Raw genomic sequence first — 18,361 nt, forward strand, 5'->3', positions numbered from 1 at the left:
CCCCTTTTGGGCCTCGGCTATACGCCAAGCTGGCCATATTTCCCAATAACTATCTCCCTGTAGGAAAGTTCCAGATAGGTTCGTTCACCTGGGTGGCCATCTCCCAACCTTCGGGACCTCCTGAAACCCTCCCACAGAGTTATATAAGGTAAGTCCTTCCTGTAGGACTGAAATTTTCATCCCTTATGGCCTTAATCATAGTGCGTGCCCTGACTTATCGTTTGGCCTGTTTAATTCGTGCACATGTTAATCCCATCATGACCATCAGAACCAGACCCTGTATTACTACAAGTACATGTGATATTATTCTTATCCATGGGTGAATTTGAATATTAAGTCCAACGTCCCACAGCTTTGAGTACCGGGGCTGATCAGCCAGCATTGCGTTAGTGTTTCTCTGTAAGTTGTCTATTTCTTCCATCAGCCGGACATATTGTCATGTTTGATTCTGGATTCCTTGCACCAAACGTAATTGTTCCTCATTTAGTTCCAGTATCTGTTTGCCTTGCGGTTCCCATACCGCCTCTTCGTACCCTTCTCGGAAGTGATTGTTCCGTGGATGATTTCCGTTGTCTCGGGATATATGTGGTATCCATTTACATCTATGGGCCTGAAACACAAGTTAGGGTTGGTAATGACACAGGGGGTGACTCCTCCCCTGGTCTTAATCATCGGGTTAGCTGCTCCTGTGCTCCATTCCCTTGTGGAGCAGCGATTGTTTCGAAATCGTGTTTGAGAGGAGTGCTACTCAGCATGCATCCGTTTGTTTGGTGGAATCTGCAATCATCGTTCGTCATTCGTGGCGTACCTCGACATAAAACCACTTGGTTAATTTTATAGCAGTCAGTTATATCAATGCCTTTGGTACTATTGTTAATTTTAATCACCCGTCTGTCAGGCTGATGGTAACGTAACCGAGTTTGGTTTCTCACTTCACCAATATTATCGATCTGATATAAGGGGTCTCCCTTTGTTACATCATACTGTGATATGGACAACACAAATCCGATCATATTCACCAGTAATACATCTGAATTTCGGCACCCATGCGTGACTATTCCTTCGTACCTCGCATGTGTTATTCATTTTTTTATCTAGAGTCCAATTGTTAAGTATGCTGTTTGGAATCCAATCTGGTATGTCTCCATTCTGGAGTTGCTCCAAATTATGTTATACCTCACTTAATATCCAGGCCCCATACCCGGAGCAAACTATCTCAGCCTGTAATCGTTTACTTATATCTTTCCCCATTGCGTGGATCAATTTTATTGTCTTGGCATTTCGGCAATGTATGGGCCACTTGTAACAGTTCCCCTTCCGCGCCATCTCCTAACCGCGCTTGTAGGGCTTGGTTATCCAAGTCCCTCCCCACTAAACCACTCAAGACTACGCCATTAAGTTGTTAACCCGGTCGTATATTGCCTACAGACCTATGGAATTCATCGTCATAACCCCTGCCGCATAACCCGTGCCTAGTGTTTCCAGTATTCCCCTTTTTTTTTCGACCTTGCCCTGTTCCATTTCTGACATTAAATCTCAGCGTAGTGGGTTCCGGGCCTTCGAGGATCCATTGTGCCAGGTTCTGGTATCGACTTATAGTTTCATTCCCACAGAAGCTAGGAAAAATTATATCCATTCGGTTTAGGTTAAGTAGTCGCTGACGTGCCCCAAATTATATCCTTTCTTTAGATTCTTTTATTACTAGCCCCCCTTTTTAGGTTGTATTCCTTCTTGTTTGCGCTGCGCATGATCAATACCGGCTTCTCCGTGTTATAACCGTGTCACGCTTTAGGACATACACCTTATATTCCAGAGACCTCCCTTGGTCTTTATTTTATCCCACTGGCCAGTTTCCCTAAACATCCTGGGGTCACACCCCCTTTTTGCTCCGTTCTCTTCCCACCCCTCTGTTTCTTGCGGTGGATTTGGCTGCTTGTTTGCAGCTTCGTCCACCCAGGCATGAGCTTCTCGAACTGAAATTCCATCCAGTTGGATTTCTGCGCCCTTCCCCTTTTGGTCCTATGAACTTGCTCCTGTCCTCGGAATATACTGGCGCCCATGGCATCGGCAGCCTGCTGCATTACAACCTTAATACACTATACATAGCCATGCGTTAAAATAAGTTCTGTCCTTGCTCCAGTCCTTGGCTGCTGGGCTGCATATTTCGGCAGTCAAATTAAACAAAGCTAGTTCATGTAGTTGTGTCTTTCCTGCGTGTGCTATATCTCTCGTAGTCCATCTGTATTATCCAGTGCTTGCGTGGGCCTCAAGGTTCCCAGTATCCTGAGTCTCCAGAGTCGAAGTAGCCGCTGCGGTCCCATCTCGGTGAGTGTTTTATCTGCAAATTTTAAACAGATAGCCTGGTCGTCACCAGGTGTTAGGTTCTGGTCTACTCATCTTTTATCCATGCATGTTGCGGTCACTCTGTGAAATCGGAGGTAAGGTTAGGTTGGGTTTGTAGACTACACTTACCCACCGTGGGGTACATTGGCTCTATTGCCATAGGTGATGGTGCTATGTCTGCGCACTGCACTATCCGTCTGGCCCCGTTTTAAAAAAAATCTCTTCCAGCTTATTTATCTTGGCTTTTAACTCTTGAATTTGCTTTGTTTGAGTATCTTTCTTTTATTTGTATCAGGCGAGTATTATTACATAGGCTAATTCTGTTTTTATTTTTATTCTGACTATCGCACCATTTCCTCTGTTAGGTGAGTCTTTTTTATTCTATTAAGAAATCCAAATTAATAATGTCCAGTATAAAACAGCTGTCAATGGAAAGGGTTAACTCCTTTACAGGTTTGTAAGAAAGCCTGATGTCATTATGTGACTTCACGTAATCATCCGAAAAATTCTTTTTTTTTAAGCCTTTGTGCCTTCAAAACTTGCTTAGAAATTAGGAATCCGTTAAAACAGCAGAAATCATTCGTAAAGCTATCATAATAAAAGCCTTCTCATCAGGGAAGACGGCATTTTAGAGTAAACTCCAATGTTTTCTTAACTTCTAATTGCCAAAGATTTTTTTGATTGATTTAAAACGAGACCACACATTTTTAATAGCTATTTTGTTTACTGAAATCCAATTTTCACACATGCTGTGTACATTCTAACATTTCGTTTTATTTTACGGTCCCGTTCACTGGGCAAATCTTGTGTTTTATTTCTCTCTCAGCACAAAATCTAAACATCCGTGCCAGTTCCATTTTCTATAAGAATTTTAAAATTTAGTAAGATTCTCTAATTCCCAGTTCTTTCTGTGCTGAGTTCGCATAGCTTAGATCTTTTCTCCTCGTTATTTTCAAAACCCTCCTGCTTGTTTAGACTGTTCGGGACTTTTCTTGATAAACAACGTCCATTTTGGAAATCTTTCAAACTGGAGTGAAACTTTCTCATAATTTAAAATCATTATCACTGTAGAGTGTCTTTTACCTCTTCCAATTTTTTTTTCCTTTTCCTAATTAAACCAATATCTTTTTCACAGCAAACATCAACTAGTATTTAGTAAGTTATGTCTTTTTCCATCACAAACACATTTTTTTCAGCACTTATTTATTACGTTACATCTTTTTTTTCAGATCTCCTTTCTTCAAATTAGGTTTTGTATTTTACACGGAGGGCTCGTGACTCCATAAATTAATTTAAAATCATTTGTTTACTTTCAAAGTGGTGTCTTTATCTTTTTTTTTCTCCATAACTTGAATGGAGTTCAGCAATTAGGCTTTGAGGGTTGCTTTTCTTATCTCAAAATGCTCCAGTTTCAAAGTAATTAAAATGTCTCTTCTAAACTGCTAAAACTTGCTGTTTTTAACATTTTTCAAAAGTCCCTTTTACACCTTCGCGGATAGCTCGCCCAGGAGTTTGACCTGATCCCTGAAGGTATTTCTAGATTGTTTCCAAACCTTTTGTTTTATATCTCCTTTTTTCTTTGAGATCAGATTTAATTTAATAATTTTTTTTTGAATCTACCTCAGTATTTTGCTGTGCCTTCTCTGAATATCTCAAAATCCCAATTCAAACTTTGTAATTTCAATCTTTATTTAAAACTTTTTTTTGAGTTAGAAGCTTTTTTTAAAAGGCATTCTTTATCTCATTCCGAGAATAAATTTACGTCTTTCAACCCAATGTAATCAATCATTGCATGTTTTCTTTCGACAAGTAAGTGAGCGTGTCAAATAAATTATTTTTTTTTCAACCACCGGGACCATGTATTTTTTATCTTTTACTCAACAAACCTATCCTTTGTGCATTTCCTAGCTCCGTAACTTATCATCTGAATAAATCCATACCTGCGTTTCTAACATAAAATGTCTTAAAACTTCCCACATACAGGACAACACTACAAAGGGTTGAAAAAACTTTCACACTGTTTAGAGAAGTAGGTGGAGCTAAAATAAGCAAACAGCTGCTTCACTCCTCCAAACAGGCTTTTTAAAAAAAACATGAAAATTCATTCCACAGTCAAAAAAACACACAAGTACTCTCATTCAAAAACAGACATTCACAGGTTTTCCTATTCACGTCGCCGCATGATTGTCTATTTCCCTATCCTCCGTGTCGCCGCGCGGTTCTCCTATTTGCGTTGCCGCGTGATTGTCTATTTCCCTATCCCTTCGCGTCGCTGCGCGGTTCGCGTCGCCACGCGATTGTCTATTTCCCTATCCCTCTGCGTCGCCACGCGGTTCGCGTCACCGCGCGATTGTCTATTTCCCTATTCGCGTCACTGCGCGATTTAAGTCCAATCAGCGCCTAGACGGACTAATTGATATACAAAGTTGACGTCGTACCTGACTTGGACACTTATTTCCTAAGTTAAAAGGTATTCGCCAGATTGACCTGGATCTCGTTCAGACGCTACCTGAGAACCAGTGAGTGGCCAAACTTTCCTCAGACTTTTGGAACTGAAGGAAACTGAAGTGGTATTTTAAAGGGTACTCACTCCAGTGGCCACTTTCCTCCTGTCTCGTCCAAGGCTAGTCTGGCTCTTAATTCGCAAGCTTTCGGCAGCCGTCCGTTGAGATCCCACTTCTGACACCAAACGTTAATACGGATTCTTTTTCCCTCAATCTGTTTCAGCAAATACACTGACATGCGAACACCTCTTGCCTTTTCTGTAAAAGACCTTTATTGAAGATTCTCCTGCCGGGACTTGTCAAGACAAAGGGACACTCTCAATCAGAGCCTGTTTACCTTCCCCTGGACAAGTCCTTTTCAGCGTGAAAAGCACAATAGATATACATTTTCAAAACAGAACACATTTGATTAGCACTTGGTCTATCCAATCACTTTCTGCCTCCCCCCCGCCCCCCCGAGTACATCCAATGGCAGGCAAGAAAGTCTCCCAATTAGGGCTGGTTTCAGGTAGGTTAGTTATAGCTTTGCTACACTGTCTTCCCTTACCAGTAAAGAACCCAATTAGTTTCTCTTTCTCCTTATCAGTAGAAGTTATTACTTTTCCCTTCCTATCTAGGATTGCTTTCATTCTTTGTGCTGCCTTGGGCTTTCTCATGACCCGTGTCTAACCTCAACTTCAACTCTTGGTAACCCCTTTTTTTTCTATTGATTCTGCAGTTGTCTGTATCTTGACCATTTCTTTAGCTATTTTCCCATGATTCCCTATCTCCATCCTTTTGCCACCTTCTCTAGCCATCTACCACTTTCGCAACCCTTTTACACATTCTCAGGGGCATAATCTTAATGGCCTCCTTCCTGTCATTGGATATGGTCCTAGTTCCTTGGGATATTTCGTGTCCCAGGTACTATACCACGGCTTGTCCGATTTGTGCCTTTTTTGGGATTTACTTTGAATCCTGTGTGCTGCAGGACTTCCAGGATCTCTATACGTGCTCTTGTATGCTCCCTATCATCCTCGGATGTTATTAGTAAGATCATCAACGTATTGTAGTATTGTACTCCTATACAGGGTTAAATCCACCTTTTCTCTGGCTCAACTCATAGTCTGGTGGAATATAGCCGGGCTACTGTGGAACCCTTGTAGGACCCGTGTCCAGGTGTGCTGATGGTCGCCGACTTTGAAGGTGAATTTATCTTGGGACTCTTTTGCCAGGGGCATGGACCAGAATCCATTGGCTACACAGTGAAGTCCTTATGCTCTGGTTTTAATCCATTAAATGTTGTGGCTGGGCTGGCCACGATGGGATGTTGACGGAGAGTCACCTTATTGAAGGCAGTATAATCAATAGTTATCCAGTATGATCCGTCCGGCTGTTGCACGGGCCAGACAGGGGAATTTGTTGTTCCCTCTATCTCTGAGTATACCGCTTTCCAGTAACTCCCCCACTATCTGTCTCACAGCTTGTGTGGCTTCTTGTTTTATCGGGTAGTTGGGTATTTCCCACATTAGCATGCCTGTCAAAATTACTTTGTTCCCCGAAGGTATTTCTAGATTGTTTCCAAACATTTTAGTTTTATTTCTTTCGAAAAAAGAGATCAGCTTTAACATTTTATTTTGAATTTATCTCAGTATTTTGTTGTGCCTTCTCTTAACCCGTGGTACTTGAAACCTTCACAATAAAATTAACTCTTCACTGTTCCCATCCTAATCTCTGCTCCCCTTTTGTAATATTTGTATTTATTGTTGGATTACAAAATGTCAAATATAGTAATAATGTTTTTTTTAATCATAAGAACATAAGAATTAGGAACAGGAGTAGACCATCTAGCCCCTCAAGCCTGCTCCACCATTCAACAAGATCATGGCTGATCTGGCCGTGGACTCAGCTCCACTTACCCGCCCGCTCCCCATAACCCTTAATTCCCTTATTGGTTAAAAATCTATCTATCTGTGATTTGAATACATTCAGTGAACTAGCCTCAACTGCTTCCTTGGGCAGAGAATTCCACAGATTCACAACCCTCTGGGAGAAGAAATTCCTTCTCAACTCGGTTTTGAATTGGCTCCCCCGTATTTTGAGGCTGTGCCCCCTAGTTCTAGTCTCCCTGACCACTGGAAACAACCTCTCTGCCTCTATTGTCTATCCCTTTCATTATTTTAAATGTTTCTATAAAATCACCCCTCATCCTTCTGAACTCCAATGAGTAAAGACCCAGTCTACTCAATCTATCATCATAAGGTAACCCCCTCATCTCCGGAATCAGCTGAGTGAATCGTCTCTGTACTCCCTCCAAGGCTAGTATATCCTTTCTTAAGTAAGGTGACCAAAACTGCATGCAGTACTCCAGGTGCGGCCTCACCAATATCCTGTACAGTTGCAGCAGGACCTCCCTGCTTTTGTACTCCATCTCTCTCGCAATGAAGGCCAACATTGCATTCGCCTTCCTGATTACCTGCTGCATCTGCAAACTAACTTTTTGGGATTCATGCACAAGGACCCCCAGGTCCCTCTGCACCGCAGCATGTTGTAATTTCTCCCCATTCAAATAATATTCCCTTTTTCTGTGTTTTTTTCCAATGTGGATGACCTCACATTTTCCGAAATTGTATTACATCTGCCAAACCTTAGCCCATTCGATTAACCTATCTAAATCTCTTTGCAGCCTCTCTGTGTCCTCTACACAACACGCTTTCGCACTAATCTTTGTGTCATCTGCAAATTTTGTAACACTACACTCTGTCCCCTCTTCCAGGTCATCTATGTATATTGTAAACAGTTGTGGTCCCAGCATCGATCCCTGTGGCACACCACTAACCACCGATTTCCACCCCGAAAATGACCCATTTATCCCGACTCTCTGCTTTCTGTTAGCCAGCCAATTCTCGATCCATGCTAATACATTTCCACTGACTCCGCGTACCTTTATCTTCTGCAGTAACCTTTTGTGTGGCACCTTAACGAATGCCTTTTGGAAATCTAAATACACCACATCCATCGGTACACCTCTATCCACCATGCTTGTTATATCCTCAAAGAATTCCAGTAAATTAGTTAAACATGATTTCCCCTTCATGAATCCATGTTGCGTCTGCTTGATTGCACTATTCCTATCTAGATATCCCACTATTTCTTCTTTAATGATAGCTTCAAGCATTTTTCCCACTACAGATGTTAACCTAACCGGCCTATAGTTTCCTGCCTTTTGTCTGCCCCCTTTTTTAAACAGGGGCGTTACATTAACTGCTTTCCAATCCACTGGTACCTCCCCAGAGTCCAGAAAATTTTGGTAGATTATAACGAATGCATCTGCTATAATTTCCGCCATCTCTTTTAATACCCTGGGATGCATTTCATCAGAACCAGGGGACTTGTCTACCTTGAGTCCCATTAGCCTGTCCAGCACTGCCTCCCTAGTGATAGTGATTGTCTCAAGGTCCTCCCTTCCCACATTCCCGTGACCAGGGAGGACCTTGAGACAATCACTATCACGAGGGAGGTAGTGCTGGACAGGCTAATCGGACTTCTCATTTTGCTTATAGTGATTCACAGATCACAGAATGCAAAGTTCTGGTTTTATAATTGTGTGCCCAATTTCTGTTTTAGAAGCTGAACATCAAAACTCTAATCTTTTGCTCTGTAACTTCAATTTTGTGATACAGTATTTCATAAATTACATCTTTTTAAGCTTCAGCTTCTGACTCAGTAGTTGTGTAATTTTATTAAAAAGGCTTCCAAACCCAAGATTTTCTAATATAACCAAAATGTTTATCAAGGAGAATCACCTGAAATATCTCGATCCCAATTCAAATATTGTACTGCCAATCTTTTATTTAAAACTCTTTTTACTGAGCTAGAAGCTTTCGTGTCAAGGTTTTACACAAAGGAAAATGGGGGCGTACTTCCCCAGCCCGCAGGCTTTTTTAAAGGCATTACAATTTCCCTTCTCTGTTCTTTATCTCATTCCTAGACTAAATTTATTGTCTTTCAACCCAATGTAATCAATGATTTTATGTTTTCTTTTGACAAGTAAATGAGTGTGTCGAAATTTTTTTAAAAACCAACGGGACCACGCATTTTTGACCTTTTGCTTAACAAAGCTATCTTTTGTGAATTTCCTAGCTCCGTAACTTATAGAAACATAGAAACATAGAAAATAGGTGCAGGAGCAGGCCATTCAGCCCTTCTAGCCTGCACCGCCATTCAATGAGTTCATGGCTGAACATGAAACTTCAGTACCCCCTTCCTGCTTTCTCGCCATAACCCTTGATCCCCCGAGTAGTAAGGACTTCATCTAACTCCCTTTTGAATATATTTAGTGAATTGGACTCGACTACTTTCTGTGGTAGAGAATTCCACAGGTTCACCACTCTCTGGGTGAAGAAGTTTCTCCTCATCTCGGTCCTAAATGGCTTACCCCTTATCCTTAGACTGTGTCCCCTGGTTCTGGACTTCCCCAACATTGGGAACATTCTGCATCTAACCTGTCTAAACCCGTCAGAATTTTAAACGTTTCTATGAGGTCCCCTCTCATTCTTCTGAACTCCAGTGAATACAAGCCCAGTTGATCCAATCTTTCTTGATAGGTCAGTCCCGCCATCCCGGGAATCAGCCTGGTGAACCTTCGCTGCACTCCCTCAATAGCAAGAATGTCCTTCCTCAAGTTAGGAGACCAAAACTGTACACAATACTCCAGGTGTGGCCTCACCAAGGCCCTGTACAACTGTAGCAACACCTCCCTGCCCCTGTACTCAAATCCCCTCGCTATGAAGGCCAACATGCCATTTGCTTTCTTAACCGCCTGCTGTACCTGCATGCTAACCTTCAATGACTGATGTACCATGACACCCAGGTCTCGTTGCACCTTCCCTTTTCCTAATCTGTCACCATTCAGATAATAGTCTGTCTCTCTGTTTTTACCACCAAAGTGGATAACCTCACATTTATCCACATTATACTTCATCTGCCATGCATTTGCCCACTCACCTAACCTATCCAAGTCACTCTGCAGCCTAATAGCATCCTCCTCGCAGCTCACACTGCCACCCAACTTAGTATCATCCGCAAATTTGGAGATACTGCATTTAATCCCCTCGTCTAAATCATTAATGTACAATGTAAACAGCTGGGGCCCCAGCACAGAACCTTGCGGCACTCCACTAGTCACTGCCTGCCATTCTGAAAAGTACCCGTTTACTCCTACTCTTTGCTTCCTGTCTGACAACCAGTTCTCAATCCACGTCAGCACACTACCCCCAATCCCATGTGCTTTAACTTTGCACATTAATCTCTTGTGTGGGACCTTGTCGAAAGCCTTCTGAAAGTCCAAATATACCACATCAACTGGTTCTCCTTTGTCCACTTTACTGGAAACATCCTCAAAAAATTCCAGAAGATTTGTCAAGCATGATTTCCCTTTCACAAATCCATGCTGACTTGGACCTATCATGTCACCATTTTCCAGATGCACTGCTATGACATCCTTAATAATTGATTCCATCATTTTACCCACGACTGAGGTCAGGCTGACCGGTCTATAATTCCCTGTTTTCTCTCTCCCTCCTTTTTTAAAAAGTGGGGTTACATTGGCTACCCTCCACTCCATAGGAACTGATCCAGAGTCAATGGAATGTTGGAAAATGACTGTCAATGCATCCGCTATTTCCAAGGCCACCTCCTTAAGTACTCTAGGATGCAGTCCATCAGGCCCTGGGGATTTATCGGCCTTCAATCCCATCAATTTCCCCAACACAATTTCCCGACTAATAAAGATTTCCCTCAGTTCCCCCTCCTTACTAGACCCTCTGACCCCTTTTATCATCCGAATAAATCCGCACCTGCGCTTCCAACTTAAAATGTAATTCAATTCTAGGTTCGCACTTTCTTAAAACTTCCCACATACAGGACAACACTACAAAGGGTTAAAAAAAAAAACTTTTACTCTGTCCGAAAAGTGGGAGGGGCTAAAACAAACATACAGCTCCACCATTCTTTCAAACAGGCTTTCAGATACATGAAAAATTCATTAATTCCCACCTCAAATATTCCGCAGTCACAAATCACACAAGCACTTTCATTCAAAGACAGACATTCACAAAAGTCTCTTTTCATTGAACAAAGCTTATTAATTGTTTGGCCGGCTCTATTCTTGGATCCATACATTACTTAAGATAGTGACTATCAGGTTTTTTATGGTCGCCCGAAAAATATCCTAACCCCCATAAGAGAGCAGTGTCCAGCATATCTTTACACGCCATACTTAGTTTTTGATACATCTACCCTTATATCGGTTTCACTGTATTCTCAGATGCTGACTGTCTTCCCACTTGTATCACCTAACCCCGGTGTCTACGGTCCCACCGACTTCTTATCGATTAAACTGTATTCTAGATACTGACTGTCCCTCCAGTCAGTTTCCTTTACCGCTAGAGCCTGCAATCCCATCGACTCGCTTATCGATTTATCTGTATTCTAGATACTAATGGTTCCTCTACCCGGTTCCCCTTGAACTTCGAGGCCATATCCACATCGATGCTTTCTGATAGTGTCTATCTTGACTTCCCACTTCCCAAAAGTCTTTTACACCATAGCAGACCTTTCACAGATTCAATACCCCGGGGCAACAGACACGTCTCGTAACGGCTCACATCGGATTATGAGTGGTAGTTGAAGATACTCACTCGTGATGGATTCGTCTACATTTGTCTGTAGGCTGCCCATTGTAACCCTGCTTGCAGCGCCATAATGTTGGGGGTATTAAAAATATAACACTTGCATGAAAGGTCTTTTATAGAGAAAAGAGTTGTTTATTAAAACCTGATTAATCAAGGGAGATCCGGCCTCATCAGTACCGTTACTGAGTGCTCTCACCATCGATCTCACAGGACAAGCTGTGTAATTACATTTTTATACAGTTTGGATACAGTCAAAATGGTGGAACTATGCGGGGAAGTGTTCCATTGGTTAATACAGGTTACAGCAATTTCATTGGGTGCTACAGTTACATTAGAAATTACTGTAACCAATAAAATTAATGATTCCATTGGTACATTCAGTTCTGACGACTGTTGCTAGGGAATAGTCCCCTACAGGTTATGTGTTACATTTCTGGGAACGTCTTCCCAGGCTAATTCTCAGACTGATGTCCTTGGCAGACATATGGCTTCCCTCTGCTTAAAAGAGGCATTGTCTCTGTTATCTCCTGTGGCTGGAACATCGTGGCCTCCTATCATTATTTCTGTGAGCTGTCTACATAAATCTTGTGGGTGTTCTTATCTCCCAAGAGAATTTCTCTGACCTTAGTGTTTCTGCCTAATTCAGCTATTTTACCATGAACGCATTTTAAACCTTACTCTCAGTATTTATTTTAATTACAACGTTTTACTTTCTCCCTAATTAAAGTTTCTCGCTCTTACAAGCTGCATTTGGAAAATAAACATTAATTGAACCTGTCGGTTACGGCATTCATTAAATCGAAATTAATAGAAATCACCAGAAAAAATATCTTCTGGAATTTACTCAATGGGGTGTGAGTCTCCGCTGAGGGTTTGTTACAGTTTTGGTCTCCAAATCCAATCAAAACGGCCTGATTTTTGTCAGCTTGAATAGTGAACATACTGCAGACCTGTCTGCTCACCGATTTTTAAAATAATTTATTATTATTTATTGTCCCTCTGCCCCCAATCTCGATGGGATGACAAAATACAATTCATTTCCCCAATTTGGACTTTCAATTATTGGAAAAAATCCTAAGGGACAGGATAAATTTTCAGTCAGAAAGACATGGTTAATCAGGGACAGTCAGCATGGATTTGTTAAGGGAAGGTCGTGTCTGACTAACTTGATTGAAGTTTTTAAGGAGGTAACATGGAGGGTTGATGAGGGTGGTGCATTTGATGTAGTCTATAAGGATTTTAGCAAGGCTTTTGATAAGGTCCCACATGGCAGACTGGTCATGAAAGTAAAAGCTGATGGGATCCGAGGCAAAGTGGCAAGTTGATCCAAAATTGGCTGAGGCAGGAAGCAAAGGGTAATGGTTAATGGATGTTTTTGTGACTGGAAGGCTGTTTCCAGTGGGGTTCCACAGGGCTTTTTGTGGTATATAATCAATGATTTAGACTTGAATGTAGGGGATATGATTAAGAAGTTTGCAGATTATATGAAAATTGACTGTAGTTGATGAGAAGAAAGCTGCACACTGCAGGAAGATATCAATGAACTGGTCAGGTGGTAGAACAGTGGCAAATGGAATTCAAGAAGTGTGAGGTAATGCAGTGAGGTAATGGGGAGGTCTAATAAGGTGACGGAATACACAATAAATGGTCGGACATTGAAGTGTAGAGGAACAAAGGGACCTTGATGTGCAGGTCCACAAATCCTTGAAGGTAGCAGGACAGATAGAATAAGGTGGTTAAGAAGGCAGAAGGCATACGGAATACTTACCGAGGCATAGAAGACAAGAGCAGGGAGGTTGTGCTTGAACTGTATAAAACATGAGTTAGGCTACAGCTAGAGTACTGCGTGCAGTTCTGGTCACCACATTACAGAAACAAGAGGGTACAGAAGAGATATGAGGATGTTGCCTGGACTGGTGAATTTTTAGCTATGAGGAAAGATTGGCTAGGCTGGGGTTGTTTTCTTTCGAACAGAGGAGGCTGAGGTGCATAAAATTGAGGGCCTAGATCGAGTGGCTAGGAGGGACCTATTCACCTTAGCAGAGGGATCAATAACCAGGAGGCATAGATTTAAAGTAATTGGTTGAAGGTTTAGAGGGGATTTCAGGAGAATAATTTCACACAAGTTGGAGGGGGTCTGGAGCAGTGCCTGAAAGGGTGGAAGAGGCAGAAACCCTCATCGCATTTAAAACATACTTGGATATGCACTTGAAGTGCCATAACCTACAGGGCTACGGACGATGAGCTGGAAAGTGGGATTAGATTGTACAGCTGTTTGTCAGCCAGCACACACACACACTGGGTTGAATGGCCTCCTTCTGTGATGTAAATTTATATGATTCTATGAAAACTACAATTGTCTGTTCTGAATTTCTATCCTGCATTCAGTGATGGTTTTTCTAAACTCCTTTTACAGGGCATTAAAAGGGGAGGATTTGCAGACGGGAAACTCAAACCAGACATCACATCAAGATCTGACAGTTACTCCATTCATCAGGACCTGAATATCATCTGCCTGTGAATGTGGAAGAAGAAATGTTTGTCTATTCTGTCTGTGGGAAATGATTTCAAACATCAGTGTGACTGGAAAAGCACCAGACATACACACCCGAGTGAGAGTGTTCTAGTGAACTGCCTGTGTAAAGAGCTTTAACCAGTTACATAGCCTGAAAAAATATCACACCATTCACAGTGGGGAGAAACCGTACACGTGTTCTGTGTGTGGATGAGGCTTCAACTGATCATCCAACCTGGAGAGACACAAGGACACCCGAATGATGGAGAAACCGTGGGAATGTGGGGACTGTGGGAAAGGATTCAATTCCCTGTCTGAGCTGGAAACTCATCGATGCAGTTACACCGGGGAGAGGGCGTTCACCTGCTCAGAGTGTGGGAAGGGATTCACACTGCCATCCCACCTGCTGACACACCAGCGAGTTCACACTGGGGAGAGGCCGTTCACCTGCACTGTATGTGGGGAGGGATTCACACAGTTATCCATCCTCACTTCACACCAACTTGCTCACACTGATGATAGACCCTTTAAATGTTCTGACTGTGAGAAGAACTTTAAAAGCACAAGGGATCTACTGACACACCAACGCAGTCAGTCTGGGGAGAGGCCGTTCACCTGCACCGAGTGTGGGAAGGGATTCACTTACCCATCCCACCTGCTGACATACCGAGTTCACACTGGGGAGAGGCCGTTCACCTGCTCCGTGTGTGGGAAGGGATTCACTCAGTCATGCAACCTGCTTACACACCAGCGAATGCATACTGGGGAGAGACTGTTCACCTGCTCCGTGTGTGGGAAGGGATTCTCATTGTCATCCCTACTGTTAAGACACCAGCGAGTTCACACTGGGGAGAGGCCGTTCAGCTGCTCAATGTGTGGGAAGAGATTCACTCAATCATCCCACCTGTTGACACACCAGCGAGTTCACACTGGGGAGAGGCTGTTCACCTGCTCTGACTGTGGGAAGGGATTCACTAATTCATCCTACCTGCTGAAACATCAGCGAGTTCACACTGGGGAGAGGCCGTTCATCTGCTCTGAATGTGGGAAGGGATTCACTGATTCATCCAACCTGCTGAAACACCAATATACTCACCGGAGAAAGACTGCTCCCCTGTTCAGTGTGTGAGAAGAGATTGACTCGGTCATCTATCCTGCTGACACACCAGGGAGTTCACACCGGGGAGAGGCCGTTCCCCTGCTTCCTGTGTGGAAAGATTGACCTGTTCATCACACCTGCTGAGACACCATCAAATTCACGTGTGACTGCAGGGATTCGATTCTGCTGTTAATCACATCCAGGACTGAACCATGTTCATTCTGACAGTTGGAGTTTGTTTCTGCTGATGTTAATAACCCTAAAACTGGGCTGGAGTTTAATCTTTTGATACGTCAAGTAAATCAGCTTTCTTTCAAACACACTGTCGAGCATTGGATATCTCCAAAATAAGAGGAAACTACCTGATGTCCTATTACAGACTGTTCCATTTTTGGGCCTTTCCTGCTTCTAACTCTAGATTATTTCAGTTCTCATACCTTCGGTTACTGTCGGGGACATGTTCCAGCTTGTGTGATGAAGTGCTTCCTGTCATCACCACTAAATGGCCTTGCTCTAATTTTAAGGTTATGACCTCTTGTTTTGGACTCCCCCAAAATAGTTTCTTTATCTACCTTATCATCTCTTTTAATCATCTTAAAACACCTCAATTAGATCACCCTTTAATCTTCTACATTCAAAGGAATACAAGCCTAGTCTCTATAACCTGCCCCATAATTTATAAAAGTCATCACTAAGTACAAGGTAGAAATTCTGAACACATAGTTCTAGTTTCTCTGAAACATTCTTTCGTCTCTTGTCCCTAAGCTATAAGTCCCCCGTCCAACGCACTCTCTCCCCGACACATCCTCTCTGTTTGAAATCCAGATTCAATTCATGCTCTGATTTTTCTCCATTTCACTCCTGAAGGTGCTGCGTGATGTTGGGGTTCGGCCCCAGTCACTGCCCTCAAACAGATACATAATGAGGGGAAATCAATCTCTACCTTTAACTCACAGCGACATGGAAAGAGGGAAATGAATGATCTTTTCAACACCTGGTCCACTTGGCACTGAAGTGTCTGAAACTCCACTGCCTGTGGAAGGAGCTTTAATATCGCATCAGGGAAACAAAATAGTGACAAATGTTAAACTGTTTCGTTGACGAAAGAAATCTTGCGTTAGTTTTTAAGCCATAAATTGTTTGATGGGTTCACACTGACTCACCAGACTGTCCGACTCAGGTTACACCCCTCAAGCTCCACGATTGATTGCAGAACACGCTGCTCCCTTGGCCTTCCGACCTTTCTCCCTGTTGGTTCCCAGGGCAATCAATCACCACTCGCCAACATTATGCTGCCAGATGAGGTTCAGGGGCTCAGAGGAAGGAAATAAATGAGGCTTTGAAACAGATGGGAAATGCAATTAGAGAAACATGATTCAATATATTAACAAAACTATTTAAAATCAAATGAAATTAATTATAATTAATATGGTCACTTCATGCCAAGTGGGAAACAAGTGATGTCTGGACTGTGCAGGAGTGTTTGCACCTGGCTACACAATGTGTCACTGGCTCTCCGCTCCAAATGCAGTTCTTCCAGTTTTGCTCGAGTAAATAAGGAGCAACTGTTTCCATTGGCAGAATGATTGGTCTCCAGGGGACACAGATTTAAGGCGATTGGCAAAAGAACTGGAGACAACATGAGGAAACTTTTACACAGCGAGTTGTGATCTGGAATGCACTCATGATGGCTCAAGTGTCCACCTTCTGTGCTGTCCCATTCTATGATTATGGCGGATGTCCATACCCAGAGTACTCCGCATGGTGGACTATGCCCTATCTCCATCAGGTGGGGGGCGGGGGTCAGTTCTTCTGAGCCCAGTAGGACCAACAATTTCCCATGTGGGACTGTCGAGGGAGGTGGGTTCCCTTCCCTGAAGGACATTAGTGAACCAGTTGGGTTTTTCCGATAATCCGGCAGCTTTCATGGTCACTTTTTTTCTAGTGCAGGCCCCACATATGACCAGATTTTTTCAGCTCAATTTCACAAACTGTCTTTATGTTTTTGTGGGTTCTCTCACTCCATTTTTCCTGTTTGAAATTCATTTTACAGGGTATTAAAAGGGGACAATTTGTGGACTGGAAGCTCAAATCAAACATCACATCGAGATCTGACGGTGTAACTCAATACATCAGGATCTGAATATCATTTGAACATGGAATCAAAAAGCACCGTTCACAGTGGGAGAAACGGTACATGTGCTCTCTGTGGACAAGGCTTCAACCGATTCTCTGACCTGTCGCGACACCAGCGAGTTCACACTGGGGAGAGACTGTTCACCTGCTCAGAGTGTGGGAAGGGATTTACTCGATCATACATCCTGCTGAGACACCAGCAAGTTCACACTGATGAGAAGCCTTTTAAATGCCCGGATTGTGGGAGTGCGATAAAAGTTCCAGGGAACTGACGTGCCATCAACGTGTTCACACTGACTACAGACTATTCAGGTGCTCTCAGGTGGGCTTTTATCTGACATTACTGTACACCAGCGCACTCACACTGGGGAGAGGCCGTTCATCTGGTCCGAGTGTGGGCAGAGAGTCTCAGTCATCCAGCCTGTTGACACACCAGCGAGTTCACAAATGATTGCAGAAGTTGGATTCTGCTGTTGTTCAAATCCAGGATTGAATCGTGTTCATTCTTCCAGTTGGGGTTTGTTTCTGCTGATAATACTCCTGTAACTGGACTGGACTTTACTATTTGGAATATAGGTAAATAAATCCGTGTTACTTTCAACACATTGCTGTAGATTTTTATCTTTCCCACCTGAGTGTTTAGCATCACCTGGTTGGAGCTCAGTAAGGACAATCTGGAGGGAGGATTCTATGGTGGGAACAGAACTTCAGCCTGGACACAGTCCTTCAGGGCCACACTGAGAGGCGCAAACGGCACTTTGGTCTTTCTCGTCTCTCTTCACTGACGGCAAACTCTCTGTGTAGATTAATCTTGACGTGTTTAAGGACCAGATGATATCCATCTAAGGGTGTTTAAAGAGATGGGACGGGTGCTCTGTGAACCCCTTGCCCATATCTTCAACAGCTCAATAGAGTCAGGGATTGTGCCCTGAGATTGGAAGGCAGCTCACGTACTTCCCATTTTCCAGATTGGGGACAAATCCGAGCCCGGGAACTAAAGGTGCATCAACGTGACCTCGATCACCGGGAAGATGCTTGAAGGGATTCCAGGAGATGCTGTTTTCGATCATGGGGAAAGGGAAGGGGCCCA

General features: G+C 43.0%; 1 protein-coding gene across 1 annotated transcript in view; it reads left to right on the plus strand.

Annotated features, from left to right (window-relative positions):
- The window catches only part of LOC139273506 (zinc finger protein 436-like), a 52,324-nt gene extending 34,452 nt beyond the window's left edge, over positions 1-17,872 (plus strand). The window contains exon 3 of the mRNA XM_070890413.1: positions 13,938-17,872. Within this exon, the coding sequence (XP_070746514.1) occupies positions 14,296-15,165 (870 nt within the window). The 5' untranslated portion in view covers positions 13,938-14,295 and the 3' untranslated portion in view covers positions 15,166-17,872. The remainder of the gene's footprint in view (positions 1-13,937) is intronic.
- The last annotated feature ends 489 nt before the right edge of the window (positions 17,873-18,361 follow it).

Source organism: Pristiophorus japonicus, chromosome 9 (genome assembly GCF_044704955.1).
Source record: "Pristiophorus japonicus isolate sPriJap1 chromosome 9, sPriJap1.hap1, whole genome shotgun sequence".
NCBI classification, from domain to species: domain Eukaryota; kingdom Metazoa; phylum Chordata; class Chondrichthyes; family Pristiophoridae; genus Pristiophorus; species Pristiophorus japonicus.